At 42.0% G+C, this 17983-nt stretch overlaps 2 protein-coding genes across 2 annotated transcripts in view; both read right to left on the bottom strand.

Moving 5' to 3' along the window:
- Positions 1-1995: 1995 nt before the first annotated feature.
- On the bottom strand, positions 1996-3702 carry LOC119942241 (aquaporin-11-like). The gene is made up of 4 exons (XM_038762914.1): positions 3481-3702; positions 2909-3099; positions 2424-2516; positions 1996-2173 (listed from the first exon to the last, which is right to left on the bottom strand). The coding sequence occupies exons 1-4, from the start codon at positions 3700-3702 to the stop codon at positions 1996-1998; spliced, it is 684 nt and encodes a 227-aa protein (XP_038618842.1).
- An 8089-nt stretch (positions 3703-11791) lies between these two features.
- The window catches only part of PCDH17 (protocadherin 17), a 154160-nt gene continuing 147968 nt past the window's right edge, over positions 11792-17983 (bottom strand). The window contains exon 5 of the mRNA XM_038768348.1: positions 11792-16401. Within this exon, the coding sequence (XP_038624276.1) occupies positions 15719-16401 (683 nt within the window). The 3' untranslated portion in view covers positions 11792-15718. The remainder of the gene's footprint in view (positions 16402-17983) is intronic.

Genomic DNA, 17983 nt, shown 5'->3' with positions numbered 1-17983 from the left:
TGAACCCAATGTTGGGTAGGGACTGTCTCTATATGTTGCCAATTTGTACTTCCCAAGCGCTTAGTACAGTGCTCTGCACATAGTAAGTGCTCAATAAATACGATTGATTGATGATGAAGTGTGGATCAGTCTTTGGGGAGGAGAATTAAGTAGAAATGAATCATAACTTTCAAATTCACAGTTACCATATGTCTATGGGAACCAGTATGCTTTAAGCAGTTGCAGTTAGTTCCTTATTCGATGTTAATGAATTAGTATTTTGGGGAGTATAATAATTCCTGAAAAGTCACTGTGCCTTGATACTATGATTTAGTTATGGCTTTGTTATGCGTCTGTGTCCTCTATCCCTAGACTGTGAGCTTGCTCTGGGCAGGGAATGTGTCTGTTTATTGTTGTACTCTCCCAAGCGCTTAGTACAATGCTTTGAACACAGTAAGTGCTCAATAGATACAATATAATGAATGAATGTATGAATAAATCTTTTCAGCCTATTCTTATACAGACTCTTCATTACTCCTAATCATCTGTTTTGCCTTTTTCCGTGCCTTCAATCAATCAAGGTATTTATTGAGCACTTACTTTGTACAGATCAATGATGCAATGATAAACACGGAACATAAAACAGAGCCAAGAAGGCCAGCACATCCTCTGGCAAACTGTCATAAAGAGTGTGGCAGCAGTATGACATCAGGCTCAGAACCAAACTGAAGGTCTAATGAGCTGCAGTGTCGTCTAACTTTCTCTATAGCAGTCACACACAGACCAGACAAGTGCTATATCCAGTTCCTTGAGCAGTTCCACAAGTGTCAATTATGGGTCACGTTCAATAGAAATAACAAGACAAGGTCACGACCAATGAAGTTCTGGAATGTAGTCAGTCGCTTATTGACACCCATGCCCATCATCCCCGTCAGCACTTCCGTACATTTAACTCCCTTCTCAGGCCCCCTGTTCCTCCCCCTCCTCCTTCCCTCACCCCAAACGATCTAGCCTCCTACTTCATTAGTAAAATTAACTCCATCAGGTCTGAGCTCCCCAAAATCACTCCTCCCCCTTCTCCAACCCCCCTGCTCTCAACCCTTTTTCGCTACTCTCCCATCCTTCCTAGCAGTATCCTCAGGTGAGATCTCCTCCCTCCTCTCAAGTGCTACTCCGGCCACCTGTGCTTCTGACCCCATTCCCTCTCATCTTATTAAATCACTCACCCTGTCCCACATCCCCTCCTTAACTTCCATCTTCAACTGCTCACTCTCCACTGGTTCCTTCCCCTCTGCCTTCAAACATGCCCACGTCTCCCCCATCCTAAAAAAACCCCTCTTTTGACCCTACCTCCCCTTCTAGTTATCGCCCTATCTCCCTTGACCCCACTTCCCCTTCTAGTTATCACCCTATCTCCTTCCTACCATTCCTTTCCAAACTCCTTGAATGAGTCATCTATACCCACTGCCTCGAATTCCTCAACGCCAACTCTCTTCTCGACCCCCTCCAATTTGGCTTCCGTCCCCTACATTCCAATTAAACTGCCCTCTCAAAGGTCACCAATGACCTCCTGCTTGCCAAAACCAATGGCTCCTACTCTATCCTAATCCTCCTTGACCTCTCAGCTGCCTTCAATCAATCAATCAATCAATCAATCAATTGTACTTATTGAGCACTTACTGTGTGCATAGCACTGTACTAAGCACTTGGGAAGTACAAGTTGGCAACATATAGAGACGGTCCCTACCCAACAGTGGGCTCACAGACTAGAACAACTTGCAGAAGGTCAAATTCAGAATTTTTTTGAGGGGGACAGGTAGATGAGAAATGGATCTTTGGCTAGGATGGAGGGGGTCGAAGACCACCAGAACCCAACCTTTGGTAAAACAGGGAGTGCAAGGAAGGTGAGTTAATGAGGCGGGTTGCCCCATCACCGTGAGGGTCAGGGCTGCGGACCGGCCCCTCAGAGGACGCAATGATTTGTGAGTTTTGCAAGACCTCCGACCCCCGGCACCGTCAAGGGCCGGTTGGGGCGGTCTGCCTGTCCGGCCTCGGCGGTCCAGGCCTCTGGGCAGGCGGCGGCGGCGGCTCCAACCGACCTGCGAAGACCAGGAAGGTGATGAGGGCAGCCAACAGGTGGATGCGCAGCTTGGGCCGGATGTCCTTGAACTGGATGACAGCGCTGTGGTAATAATAATGATAGCATTTATTAAGCACTTACTATGTGCAAAGCACTGTTCTAAGTGCTGGGGAGGATCCAAGGTGATCAGGTTGACCCCACGGGGTACTCACAGTCTTAATCCCCATTTTACAGATGAGGGAACTGAGGCACAGAGAAGTTAAGTGACTTGCCCATGGTCACACAGCTGACGGTTGGCAGAGCTGGGATTTGAACCCATGACCTCTGACTCCAAAGCCCATGCTATTTCCATTGAGCCACGCTGAAGGAGCAGATGGCCTCCACCAGGCAGGCCTTGGGCACGTCGGCGTGCCGGGGGTTCCGGCAGGGCTGGTCCCAGTTGACGTGGTGCTTCTCGGGGCAGGTGGGACCGGGAAGACCCACTTCCCGGTGCCGCTCGTGCCAGGAGCCCTTCCCAGACTGAGCCCCTTCCTTCCTCTCCCCCTCGTCGCCCTCTCCATCCCCCGTCTTACCTCCTTCCCTTCCCCACAGCAACTGTATATATGTGTATATGTTTGTACATATTTATTACTCTATTTATTTATTTATTTATTTACTTGTACATATCTATTCTATTTATTTTATTTTGTTAGTATGTTTGGCTTTGTTCTCTGTCTCCCCCTTTAAGACTGCGATCCCACTGCTGGGTAGGGACTGTCTCTATATGTTGCCAACTTTTACTTCCCAAGTGCTTAGTACAGTGCTCTGCACACAGTAAGTGCTCAATAAATACGATTGATTGATTGCTTGATGAGGCTGAAGCTCCAGACGGACAGGGCCCCGGCCACCTGGGCCAGGATCTTCAGGACGGCCCTCACTGCGGCCGCTCCATGGCCACCTTCTCCAGCCAGCACGGCACGTGGGTTGCAGAAGGAGCAGGCCAGGGTCAGCCGGTGGACCAGCGTGAAGAAGTAGGTGAGCGTCAGGCCCAAGTGGGGCGACTGTGAGCCCACTGTTAGGTAGGGACTGTCTCTATATGTTGCCAACTTGTACTTCCCAACTTGTACTTAGAGAAGCAGCGTGGCTCAGTGGAAAGAGCCCGGGCTTTGGAGTCAGAGGTCGTGGGTTCGAATCCCACCTCCACCACAGGTCTGCTGTGTGAAATTGGGCAAGCCACTTAACTTCTCTGAGCCTCAGTTCCCTCATCTGTAAAAATGGGGATTAAGACTGTGAGCCCCACGTGGGACAACTTGATCTCATTGTATCCCCCCAGCGCTTAGAACAGTGCTTTGCCATCATCATTATTATTATTCCCAAGCACTTAGTACAGTGCTCTGCACACAGTAAGCGATCAATAAATATGATTGATTGATTGACGGGACGAGTTGGGCCTGGACGGTGAACTGGTGGGCGCAGGCACACGGCTGGCAGGTGGCCAGCAGCTGCAGGAGGAAGGTCCTGAGGGGCAGGTGGGTCCGGGGGTGGTGGTGGCGGTGGCGGGCGTCCGAGCCCGAGAGGCCCTGCTGGGTGCCCACCCGCAGCAGGCTCAGACATATATGATGAATTGTACAACTGGTTACTCCATGTTTAATGGATTTAAACATGTTAATAAGATGTCCTTATTGACATTTTATAAGGATGTTATAAGAAGAAGCTTTAGTCTCTCAGTTGATTTTAAGTACTCATCACTGCCTTAGCTTTTACATAGTGGATATTGGAGATTAATGAGAGAGACATAATTCTAAGGAAACTCATTGAGAACCACTCTTCCATCAAATCTCAGCTATCAAGCCCAATCAACCTGTAGTCTCCTGGCAAAATAACATTGTAGAACAGAGACAACACATTTCAGATACATAAATTGTCCAAAATATGGAGAGTAGGTAGGTTCAATGTGTACAAGTTCCTTTTTTTTAATTTAAAACTTTAAAGGCAAAAACTGAGAACATTGCTTTGGAAGGGATGTTACCAAGAATAAAAAAAAAAAAACAGTTCATTGTAAAATTGGAAGGTTGATGAGATTTGATGATGATTTATTTTCAATGCAGTTTTGCAATGAGGTGAAATTCAAAATTTATCTTGAATTAGAGTTCTCTGAGGTTTGAAATTGAAAAACTGAATTCAGTTCACTCCGTGTAGGTGTGCATGTAAGTGTGTATGTGTGCATGTGTATGTATATATATCTATATAGATCCAGCAGCTGCAGGAGGAAGGTCCTGAGGGGCAGGTGGGTCCAGGGGTGGTGGTGGCGGGCGTCCGAGCCCGAGAGGCCCTGCAGGGTGGCCACCCGCAGCAGGCTCCCCAGGACCATGGTGTGGCCACCATGAGCCCCAGGGAGATGTGGGTGTCCTCCAGCCCGCCCAGGGGGCCGGCCCTTCCCCCTCCCCGGCTCCCGGAGAGGCCGGTGTGGGGGCGGGCAGGGAGGGGCGAGGGAGGGACGGATGGAGGACCGTGGGCGACCAAACGGACGAGGGGGTGAGCGCCCACCAACCGCCCCTCGGGATGGCCTCAGGACCGCCGGCGGCCCGCCGCGCCTGTGCGCCCCCTTCCACACTGTGGACCACCCCCTTCTCCTCCACACGCTATCCAAACTTGGCTTCACAGACTCCGTCCTCTCCTGCTTCTCCTTCTACCTCTCCGGCCGTTCATTCTCAATCTCTTTTGTGGGTTCCTCCTCCCCCTCCCATCCCTTTACTGTAAGGGTTCCTCAAGGGTCAGTTCTTGGTCCCCTTCTGTTCTCGATCTACACTCACTCCCTTGGTGAACTCATTCGCTCCCACGGCTTCAACTACCATCTCTATGCTGATGACACCCAAATCTACATCTCTGCCCCTGCTCTCTCTCCCTCCCTTCGGGCTCGTGTCTTCTTCTGCCTCCAAGACATCTCCATCTGGATGTCTGCCCACCATCTAAAACTGAATATGTCCAAGACTGAACTCCTTATCTTCCCTCCCAAACCCTGCCCTCTCCCTGACTTTCCCACCACTGTTGATGGCACTACCATCCTTCCTGTCTCACAAGCCTGCAACCTTGGTGTCATCCTCGACTCTGCTCTCTCGTTCACCCCTCACATCCAATCCGTCACCAAAACCTGCCGGTCTCACCTCCTTAACATCACCAACATCTGCCCTTTCCTCTCCATCCAAACCGCTACCCTGCTGTTTCAATCTCTCATCCTATCCCGACTGGATTACTGCATCAGCCTCCTCTCTAGTCTCCCATCCTCCTGTCTCTCCCCACTTCAATCTATACTTCACACTGCTGCCTGGATAATCTTTGTGCAGAAACGCTCTGGGCATGTTACTCCCCTCCTCAAAAATCTCCAGTGGCGACCAGTCAACTGACACATCAGGCAAAAACTCCTCACTCTCAGCTTCAAGGCTGTCCATCACCTCGCCGCCGCCTACCTCACCTCCCTTCTATACTTCTACAGCCCAGCCTGCACCCTCCACTCCTCTGGCACTAACCTCCTCACCGGGCCTCGTTCTCGCCTGTCCCGCCATTGGCCCCCGGTCCACGTCCTCCCCCTGGCCTGGAACGCCCTCCCTCTGCACATCCGCCAAACTAGCTCTCTTCCTCCCTTCAAAGCCCTACTGAGAGCTCACCTCGTCCATCCAGGAGGCCTTCCCAGACTGAGCCCCCTCCTTCCTCTCCCCCTCCCATCCCCCCCCACTACCTCCTTCCCCTCCCCACAGCACCTGTATATATGTTTGTACAGATTTATTACTCTATTTATTTAACTTGCACATATTTACTATTCTATTTATTTTATTTTGGTAATATGTTTTGTTTTGTTGTCTGTCTCCCCCTTCTAGACTGTGAGCCCATTGTTGGGGAGGAACCGTCTCTATATGTTGCCAACTTGTACTTCCCAAGTGCTTAGTATAGTGCTCTAAACACAGTAAGTGCTCAATAAATATGATTGAATGAAATGAATGAATGAATTAATCAAAGCTATGCTTACAGCTACAGTGGGTGCAGTATATATAGAATGAAAGATACTAGTAACTGCTGTAAGGAAAGCTGAGTTTGAGAAACCAAAAGCAAGGAGAACAGAGGAAGAATTTTAAGGACAAGAAAAAACAAAACCTTATAAAATGCTACCACCCAACTGAAAACTGGGTTTCAGTTGCTGAAAACAGACCTACATGGCGCAGTGGCATCAAAAAGAGAATAGCCTGAGAAAAAAGCAAACCATAAACCAGCACAAAGTGTTGCAAATATTAAATAATAATAATGGTATTTGTTAAGCACTTACTATGTGCCACGCACTGTTCTAAGCGCTGGAGTAGATACATGGTAATCAGGTTGTCTCACATGGGGCTAACAGTCATAATTCCCACTTTACAGATAAGGTAACTGAGGCACAGAGAAGTTAAGTGACTTGCCCAAGGTCACAGAGCAGAGAAGCAGCAGTCGGGATTAGAACCCACGTCCTCTGACTCCCAAGCCCGTGCTCTTTCCACTGAGTCATGTTGCTTCTCAAATCAAACAACACAGGAGTAACATTTTTGTGTGGCTAATGTGGCCAGGACTGTGGATCCCACTCTCAGATGAACATCACAGTCAGTGGTGTCTTTTTCAAATATAAAAGACAACTATACATTTATACTGTATGCAGAGCCCTGCACTAGGAACCTGGGAGAGTAAAATAGGGTGAGTGGAGATGATTTCTGTCTTCAGAGAGCTTACAACCTGTCAGGGGAGATGTTCATTAAAATAAATTACAGATAGGGGAAGCAATACAATATAAGGATATATGTCTAGTGCTTTGGTGGTGGGGTGAGCACCAAACTGCTTGTGAATATGAACTCAGGTACACAGGGGATGCTAAAGGGAGGGAAAATAGGGTGGAGAGATAAAGGATATTAGACATAGAAGGCTTCTTGGAACGTGCATGATTTTAGTAGGTCTTTGAAGATGGGGATCAATGATGAGAGAGACAAGAGCTAGGCACAGTGAATAGGTTGGTATTAGGAAATCAAGTGTTTAGGGTGGGTTATAGTAGGAAAGGTGCAAGAATAACAATGGTGAGAGAGTTGATAAAGTGTTTTAAAATCAATTATGTGGAATTTCTGTTTGATGTGGAGATAAATGCGCTTTCACTTATGTGTTTTTTAAGAGTGGTTAGACCTGAACAGAACTTTTTTATTTAGAAATCTGACGTGGGGAAGCAGAATAAAATACAGTGAGGAGGAAGATTCAGTAATTGTGGCAGGCTATAACAGGTTCTTGGACCAATGTGGCTGCAGTTTGGATGGAGAGGAAAGGGTGGATTCTGGAGATAATGTGTGTGTTGAAGGATAATTTTCAAGGTTGAGGACTTGTGAGATAGGGAAGATGGTGGTGTTAATAAAAATTGTAGTATTTTATAAGCACTTACTGTATGCCAAACACTTTCTGATCGCTGGAGTAGACACAAAATAGTTAGGAAATGTGGAGTCCCTAGACCAAATAATAATAACTATAATGACAATAATGATAATGATACTATTTAACCATTTGATATTAACAATAAGTGCTTTTGATAAGTAAGCACTGCACTAAATGCTGGACTCAATCAATCCATCCAATTGCATTTATAAAGCACTTGTGCAGAGCAATCTACTAAGTACTTGGGAGAGTACAGTGTAACAGAGTCGGTAGACATGAGTTTACACATGAGTTTACAATCTAGAAGGGGAGACATAGTATTAATAAATGAATTACAGAGATGTACATAACTGATGTGGGGCTGAAGAGGGATGAATATTTCCATGCTCCTCACTCTCAGCTTTAAAGCTCTCTATCACCTCACCCCCACCTACCTCACCTCCCTTCTCTCCTTCTACAGCCGAGCCTACACACTCTGCTCCTCTGCCACTAACCTCCTCACTGTGCCTCGTGCTCACCTGTCCTGCCATCGACCCCTGGCCCACATCCTACCTCTGGCCTGGAATGCCCTCCTTCCACACATCCGCCAAGCTAGCTCTCTTCCTCCTTTCAAAGCCCTACTGAGAGCTCACCTCCTCCAGGAGGCCTTCCCAGACTGAGCCTCCCCTTTTTCCTCTCCTTATTCTCCCCTCCCCATCGGCCCCCAATCTTTCCCTTTCCTCTCCCCACAGAAAATGTGTATATTTGTACATATTTATTAAGCTATTTTATTAATGATGTGTCTATAGCTATAATTCTATTTATTTTGTTTGTATTGACACCTGTCTTTTTTTTTTGTCTGTCTCCCCCTTCTAGACTGTGAGCCCATTGTTGGGTAGGGACTGTCTCTATATGTTGCCAATTTGTACTTCCCAAGCGCTTAGTACAGTGCTTTGCACACAGTAACTACTCAATAAATACGACTGAATGAATGAATGAATAAATGAATGAATAAAGGGAGCAGATTCAAGGCAACACAGAAGGGAGTGGGAGAAGAGGAAATGAGTTCTTAGGGAAGGCCTCTTGAAGGACATGTGCCTTTAATAAGGTTTTGAAGGTCGGGAGACTCAGTGATTGCCTGTCGGATATGAAGAGGGAGGGCACTCCAGACCAGAGGCAGGATATGGGAGAGGGGCTGGTGGTGATATAGACAAAATTAAGGTAAAGTGAGTAGGTTGGCATTAGAGAAGTTAAGTGTCTGGTTGGGTTGTAGTAGGACAGCAGCAAGGTAAGGTAGGAGGGAGCATGACTGAGTGCTTTAAAGCAGCTTCTATTTGTTGCAGAGGTGAATGGGCAACCACTGAAGGTCCTTGAGGAGTGGGGAAATACGGACTGAATGTTTTGCACAAGTATGATCTGGGTAAAGGAGTGAAGTAGGGACTGGCATGGGTGATAGACAGAAGGCAGGAAAGTCAATAAGGAGGCTGATACAATAGTCAAGTTGGGATAGGACAAGTGCTTGGATTAAAGTAGCAGCAGTTTTGATGGAGAGGAAAGGGTGGATTATAGCAGTGTTTGAGGGTTGAACTGATAGGATTTAGTGACAGATTGAATATGTGGGTTGAATGTGATAGATGAGCCAATGGTAACACCAAGATTACTGGCTAGTGAGGCAGAACTTATGGTAATGCTATATACAGTGACAAGAAAGTCAGGGGGCGGACAGGGTTTGGGTGGGAAGAAAAGTAATTTTGTTTTGGACGCTTTTGAGGTGATGGAGGGATATCCACCTAGAGATGTCCTAAAGGCAGGAGAAAATGTGAGACTGCAGAGAGGGAGAGAGCTCAGGGCTGGAAATGTAGATTTGGGAGTGAATGAGTTCTCCAAGGGAGTGGGTGTAGACAGAGAATAGAAGGGGTCATAGAACTGAACCTTGAGGGACACACATAGTTAGGGGCTGGGAGGAAGAGGAGGAGTCCCCAAAAGAGAATGAGAATTAGCAGCCAGAGAGAAGAGAAGAGAACCATGAGCCACACTCTTTTAGACTGTGAGCCCACTCTTTTAGACTGTGAGCCCACTGTTGGGTAGGGACTGTCTCTATATGTTTCCAATTTGTACTTCCCAAGCACTTAGTACAGTGCTCTGCACATAGTAAGTGCTCAATAAATACGATTGATTGATTGATTATTATTATTCTCTGGGCCTGTTACCTCCTCTGTAAAATGGGGGTTAAGACTGTGAGGCTCCCCGTGGGACAACCTGATCACCTTGTATCTACCCCAGCACTTCAAACAGTGCTTTGCACATAGTAAGTGCTTAATAAATGCCATTATTATTATTATTAACATACCATAATTATATTACAGTATTATATTATTATAATTGTATTGCAGATTATTATATTATTAGTTATTAATTATATACATATAAATTCTATAATCTGATCAGCATTTATCTACCCCAGCACTTAGAACAGTGCTTTGCACATAGTAAGTGCTTAATAAATGCCGATATTATTATTATTATTATATGATCATGGGATGATATACGATAATCAGGTTTGACAGTCTCTCTCTGACATGGAGTACACAGTTTAAGAGGAAGGAAGTCTAGGTATTGAATCCCCATTTTTCAGATAAGTAAACTGAGATATGGAGAAATTATGTGATTGTCAGTCTCTCTCTGACATGGAGTACACAGTTTAAGAGGAAGGAAGTCTAGGTATTGAATCCCCATTTTTCAGAGAAGTAAACTGAGATATGGAGAAATTATGTGACTTGTCAGCGGTGTTGGATAGAAAAAACCCTTCAGCTCTATCATGGCTTTCTTAATGTAAGACAATCATAACTGCCTACAGTAGTTCATATGTGGATGTAGCATGATTTTATGTAGTTTCAAAACAAAGCATGACTTGGTGGATAGAACATGGATCTGGGAGTCAGAATAATAATAATAATAATAATAATAATGGTATTTGTTAAGCGCTTACTATGTGCAAAGCACTGTTCTAAGCGCTGGAAGGCCATGAGTTCTAATCCCGGCTCCACCACTTTGCTCTGTTACCTTGAGCAAGTCACTTTACTTCTCTGTGCCTCAGTTCCCTCATCTATAAAATGGGGATTAAGGGATTAAGACTATGAGCCCCATGTGGGCCAGGGACTGTGTCCAACCTGATTACTTGTATCCACCCCAGTGCTTAGTACAGTGCCTGGCACATGATAAGTGCTTAACAAATACCACAATTATTATGCTTCTGGTTTTGCTTTCTGTCCTCTCTTGATAATGCCTACTCTTTGGATTACCTTTTGCCTTTTGCTCCAGACATGTTGAACAATTTGGATGAAGAGTTTACAATTACTAGAACAGAAACACGGATGAAAAACTCAAGTATTCTAGAAGAGATAAATTCTTAGTTGGTATTTGTTAGTAAAAAATATTTAACTTGACAAACTCATAACAGATACTTTAGAAACACAAAGTTCCTTTAGTAAATTCCCCTTACTTTGGGTTTGACAAACTCATCTTTATACATCTAACCAAAACTATACTCTCCTCTATTAACTTGCAACTCTTTCCCTACTACACCTTTCTCACCTTCAGTTCTTACCCAAATGTCTCACTGGCATACTACCCCACACGCTGAAGTACAGTTCTTTCACATCCTATTCCTTGAGGAAGGCTTTTCTACTTATTCACTGTTCACAACTATGAACTTTCTTCTGAAGGCTGTGATACTCAGTGGAAAGAGCACAGGTCTGGTTGTCAGGATAGTTGGGTTTAGCACCAGATCTGTCACTTGTCTGTTGTGAAACCATGGAAAAATAACAACCTCTTTTGGCCTCAGTACTTCATCTGTACAAGGGGGAAATGTTCACTTTTATTTCCACCTCCCAGAAAATGAGCCCAGATAGAACATGACTGATAGTTCATCTGATTATCTTGTATCTACACCGATGCTTAGCATAGGGTTTGGCAAATAGGAACCTCTTCTAGAGATATTATTTAATATAATCCAAGAAACAAACCCCTATTTTAATCCTCTCATTCAAGTAATGATGACCACCTGTTCCAGAAGCTACCCTTGCAGCTCATCAAACATAGCAACCACTAGAGATAAAAACCTACTCAATTGGTGGAATCATCTCCTGACTGTTAATAAAATGAATTATTTATAAAGCATAAATTATATTCTTTTTGAAACTAACTAGCTATAACAATTGCCTCCTCAACATTTTCTTTTCCAGTATATTCCTTTAGGCATCCTGTGGTATGAAGTAGATATACACATTGTTTCTATTTAATGAGTAGAAGAGCAGGAAACACTGCTATTAGTAATTGCTTTTTATTTGTAGTCCTCATTTTCCAGATAGGTCACATTAAACACAGCCATTAAACAATAGCGGTTGAGAAAATCCATACAACGTATGCTGCTTTTGTTGTTGTTGTCATTGTTCACCAATCACTTGGTGCAGCTTAGAACTTTATTGGGCAATGGGATAAATGTGAATTGCCAATCTGTGAAACAATGGGGCCAGGAAAGCCAAGACTTTAATCAGGTTTCATTCAATTATATTTCAAATCAACAAGTCTTGATAGCCAAAACTCTCATTTGAATCCATGTTCTGATAAATGCTGCCTGTTGTCAAAATAATTTAATCAGACAATAATGGGTGGGTTTATATTATGCCAGGCTTCAGTCTACTTGTTGACCCCAGCAACTTCAACTCCATTAGGCAGGGAACATCTATAAAACTGGTTCTAATAAAGCATCTAACTTCATTACTAGTAATCATATGATTGTTTTATGGTCATAGTCTGTGGGCACCTTTTACAAGCTCTAATGGCAAGTCAGAGTTATGAAGGTCTGTGCTAATTGAGGAAACCAAGACAAGTCAATTTTTGATCTGACTGCAAATCCAGTTCATTTGTGGTGTGTCACATTAAGGATGAGTCACATTAGGAAAACGTAGGAAGGCATTTTTTTTGAAATTGCAGGATTTGCCATGTCAGTATTTGCTTTTGAGTGTGAATATTATAGGAAATTTTTTTTGGTTTTATCTTTTAAACTTCCCCTCCTGAATTAAATTATTTAATATCATCTATGGAAAATTTATTTTCCATTCCATGAAATGTAATTTTTTATCCTTGATTTAAGTACATGATGCCTAAAAATGTCAAAAATGATTTAATTACTGGAGTTTATTTGGGGCACTTTGGAGGATGTGAGGTAACATCTTTTCTATATGTCTCAATTCCTCTACAGTTTATGTTACCAATTAGGATGAAATCCTTTCAAATTTCACTAATCACAGATCACTTTAGTAGCAGGATGTTCTTTAAACTGTGAAGCTGACAATTGCAGTAGGCTTCCTCAGAAGCAAAGTGTTAGAGGTCTCAAAGAAAGGCAGATGCCAGCCAATGAACAAAAGCAAGATTCCCTCAACTCAGCTAGAAAAATGAGTCATGAATACCAAATTACAGCGGACTGGTAAATAAATAATCACTACTAAATACAGTTATGTTAAAGAGCTAAAGCTAGTAAATCACCAGTGACAGAGAACCATAAGGTAAATTCCTCTTACATTGGCACAACCAATTTTTAAATTTTCTTTTAATGTCTTCAGACATATATGATGAATTGTACAACTGGTTACTCCATGTTTAATGGATTTAAACATGTTAATAAGATGTCCTTATTGACATCTTATAAGGATGTTATAAGAAGAAGTTTTAGTCTCTCAGTTGATTTTAAGTACTCATCACTGCCTTAGCTTTTACATGGTGGATATTGGAGATTAATGAGAGAGACACAATTCTAACGAAACTCATTGAGAACCACTCTTCCATCAAATTTCAGCTATCAAGCCCAATCAACCTGTAGTCTCCTGGCAAAATAACATTGTAGAACAGAGACAACACATTTCAGATACATAAATTGTCCAAAATATGGAGAGTAGGTAGGTTCAATGTGTACAAGTTCCTTTTTTTTAATTTAAAATTTTAAAGGCAAAAACTGAGAACATTGCTTTGGAAGGGATGTTACCAAGAATAAAAAAACAGTTCATTGTAAGATTAGAAGGTTGATGAGATTTGATGATTATTTATTTTAAATGCAGTTTTGCAATGAGGTGAAATTCAAAATTTATCTTGAATTTGAGTTCTCTGAGGTTTGAAATTGAAAAACTGAATTCAGTTCACTCCGTGCAGGTGTGCATGTAAGTGTGTATGTGTGCATGTGTATGTATATATATCTATATAGATCTAGATCTATATCTATGTATATATATATACACCATTTCTATACCAACATAGTAGCCGATATGGAAGGCACAATATTCTCCAACAGTTGTAAGTACTGAACTTTGCTGTACTGGTTTACAAACAGCCTTAATCTAATTGAGCACCATATTTCCTGAGTGCGATACTGGTGCTGATAAATGCCAGGTATTTATAACACTCAGGAAAAATATTATGCAAAGGATTTTCTCTTTGCCATTTCTTGTGCATGTGCTATTATTATTTTTGCTATCTTTGAATGTGAATATACCTAAAAGCAATTTTTTAAATGGGAAGAAGCCACTGTGAAAATTGGAAGAAAGAAGAAAACTGTTCTTTTTAAACAGGTCCAAGAAAAAGTAGGTAAACTAACATTTCAAATAACATATAATACTAATGAGGAAAAAAAATGGGGTAAGCAACGTAAGACACTGAGGCAGCCAAAGATAAACCCAAGGTGCCCCCTTCATGGAATGAAACAATTTCATGCTTTCTAAACAAAATATGTTATTACCCTGAACTATAAAGATGTTTCATTAAGTTAAAAAGTGTGAGATACATATCAGATGAATCTGCATACTTCTTGACAAAAACAAGGAGGTTTCTGGGTTTGGTTAAAGTATAATGTTTTGTAATCTAGATGGGTTTTGTCATCAAAGCTTCAAGAAGGACTTGCACATAACCTTAACTGATGGTTACGGATCTTGACAATTCAGGCAGTTCCATCAGCTCACTCAAACACATTTTGAACAGACTTATGTACTGTAGTACTTGGTAGACCATACATTAAACAAGAGACTTTGCTCTGAGGCACTGCTTCCCACACTCCATTGGGAAAAGGAAGCAGGAAAAAACAAAACTCATAGAGTTCGACAGCTACTGAGGCAACACTTGCCATTTACAATATAAGCCCAAATATTTTTGCAACACAACTATATATTAATTTAATAAAATACACAATATAGCTCTTATACACTCAACAATTTGGCTCATATGCACTGAATCTGCAATAAATCAATAAAAATATGTCATTTGATGTAAACACATTGAATCTTCTTACATTTGCACATTTAAATGGTCATATGATTTGTGTATGTCTAGGATATTTTCACTTTCCTGAGCTATTTTAGTGTCCACAAATGAATAAGAAAGTGTTAATAATCAAGTTAATTCATTCTGGGTATTACCTTTCAGTGGTAACTATCTTTGAGCAACTTGTTAAAGTTCAAGGTTAAAAACATATTATAATCATTTAAACCTTTGTTGGACACTAAAATGCTAAATAGGCATTAAAACTTTTATTCTTCTCTTTTATGAAATGAATTAGCTTGTGTGTGCAGGACAAAATGGACTATATCATTTTACACTTAACTTTTCTATGACATGAAGGCTGTTACTAATGACTAAGATATGTGTTCTTGAATAGTGGTCTGGAATGTTTGTAGGTGAATGTACGGCAGAGAACTTTATACAGAAATGTTTACCACAAATGCGTGCTAATGTTTGGTGTAGCTTGGACTACTGCAAGATCTTTTCAGGACTTTCAGTAGAAGCCTGCGATGACTTTTGGAAATCCACCACAGACCAAAATTTGTCAACCCTGCTTTTCATGGGGTTTGTAGGTAAACAGTTGTCAGCAATAACCAGCAAGGACAGTCTTAGCAATGATCAGAAGTACATCGATTCTTCCTTCCTTTTGCTTTCCTAACAGATTGTCAGAAGGTCAACACGTATCTTTCTCTTCCTCTATTGTTAGGGTGTATTTGACTCTGTCCTAGTAAGTTTGGCCAAAACGAAATCAGTGTTATTTGTGAAAAATAAACAGCAGTGAAAAGAACATACTTGTGGGCACTTCAGATGTTCACTAAAAGCCTTAAAGCAGCATTGGTCTTCCTTCATCCCTGTCAAACTGTTATAATCAGGGGAGAGTGTTTTTAAATCAGCAGAAGAGGCAAGGAAATGCCAATGCTTTCCTTTTTTTCTTTTGTTTTTTCACTTCCTCACAGCCACAGGGTCACTGCCCCGGCAGTCCTGTAGAAGCTTATCAATTTCTCTCACAACTTCCTCTGCATCCACAGACTCTCTGCCTAAATCCCGGCTTGAATGGTCTAACTGTTCAAGAACAGAGTCCATTTCACTGGAATCTCGGCTCACTCGGGAATGTACATCTGCAAAGACCCTGGCCATCTGATCCGATGCGATGAATGGAGTGTCTCTCGACTGTTTATTAGGCGATAGGTACTGACTGTCAGTGGACAGGTACTGGCTGCTGGGTTCGGCCAGAGCTCCTGATTTTGCTTCACAACCATCCAGTGGTCCTTTTGTTGAGGTGCAAGGCTCAATGCATGTCTTGGTTGGGCTGCTTGATGCTGAGGGAACCTCTTGGAGGAGAGGACTCAGGGCACGTTTGGCTTTTAAATAAGGTTTAACATTGGCAATGAGAATAGTGTGCTCTCGCTTGTCTTTTCCAAATGTACAAAAAGTCTTTTTCCCAGTGGGATTCACAGTTTCATAAGTCTCAGTCTCAACATTAGCTTCAACTGTGGGTACAAAGAGATTTGTGCGGTAGTCTGCATTTTCGGCCTGATTGGCGTTAGGAAACTGTGGCATCCAACACCTGTCAGAATGACCAAGCACTCGGCATTCATCTGTGCAATTAACACACTCTTCTTGTTCTGGAAAACAAATGAGAAAACAACAAATCCAATAATTAGGGTTTCCTTTAAATTCATAAAGAGGTTACTAGCAGCTCTCAGTGGGCTTGCTTGACCTCAGGCCTCTAAGTTAAAAAGTAAGAAAAAAGAAAATAATGATTCAAGCATTCAGATGGGTTGAGAGGATGGTTTTATTTTACCTCTGTTCTCCAACTATTGAAGCAGTCTCATAGCTCAAAGGAAGTAAAAAGCAGTCATTGGAGAATAATTTTCAGCAAAATAGAACTGCACTGTAAATTAAACTACTGCAGAAATCTGTGGGTCTTTATTCTGTAAAACACAACCTAAGGAAATGATGAACAGACCTTAGAAACTCCAAGGGCATTATCAGGATTAATTTTCAAAAATATATATCAAGGGAGTGAAGGTCTCTTATATTTTCATAAAAATTGTTTTAAGTTAGTTTTTCATTCTTCACCTCCATTTTGTTGGTAATTGTTATTTCAGGTGACAGTCATAAAATAAAAGGTTTCTTAAAATGCCTACTCTTCCTGCTGAGAATGGAAAAATGAAATATTCTATCAGAAGCCATTCTAAATAAGCTTGTCAAAAAGCACACAATATTTTTTCACTGGATATGGTTAGGGGTGATGTAATCCACTTTCTTAACTTCAGCTTTTTGTTTCTGATGCAAATGGACAAATACATTTGTTCAAAACATATGACTTGGAATGAATGACAAATCATGTTACAATTGCAAATAATAATACTTTCAATAGGAAGTGTTATTTCTCTGATTTGCCTAGAAGAATATTGAGCATCTAAATAAAATGGAGTTTTAAAAGATTAAATGTTTAAACATGCAAGAACATTCCTTTATGTAGTCACCTGTAAGTAACAGTTTTAACTTCACTTTCTAGGTCTTGAATGGGACACAGGGTAGGAGTAATAACATTCCCTTCATGTAGGATGTTACCCAAAAAGTGGTAACGGCCATCAGTTTATATCCCTGTTGACTTTGTGACCTGGTACTATACAGGTAGACCTTTTTGTGAAGTGTGACCCTTTACCTGCAGCTCTAGAATTTCTAAGGATATATGAAATGCAGTAGTGAGTTAGATCAATTACACTAATTGATTGATTGGCATAGTAGAAAATACTAAAATATACAGTAGAATGATGATAGCATCATCTGTCAGGAAAAACAAAGAGCCTTGGTCCTGAATCATCAGGGAAGCAGTGTGGCCTAGTGGAAAGAACATGGGCCTAGAGTCAGAGGACTTGAATTCTAATTCTGGCTCTGCCACTTGCCTCCTGAGTCTGCTGTGTGACCTTGGGCAAGTCACATAACTTCTCTGTGCATCAGTTCCTCATCAGGAAAATGGAGAATAAATCTAATTCCCTCCTACTATGGGACAGAAGCTGTGTCCAAATACTTGTCTCTCTATCTATCCCAGTGCTTAATATAGTGCTTGGCATATAATAAGTGCTTAACAATAATAATAATAATAATAATAATAACGAAGAACCCAAGTAAAGGAAACTGATTAAAGTGCTGATAGTTTGTAGAGTGCCATTAGAAGTCTCTCAATCCTGCCCAAAA

Source organism: Tachyglossus aculeatus, chromosome 2 (assembly GCF_015852505.1).
Source record: "Tachyglossus aculeatus isolate mTacAcu1 chromosome 2, mTacAcu1.pri, whole genome shotgun sequence".
In the NCBI taxonomy this organism is placed as follows: Eukaryota; Metazoa; Chordata; class Mammalia; order Monotremata; family Tachyglossidae; genus Tachyglossus; species Tachyglossus aculeatus.
This window is presented reverse-complemented; position numbering and strand designations above follow the sequence as displayed.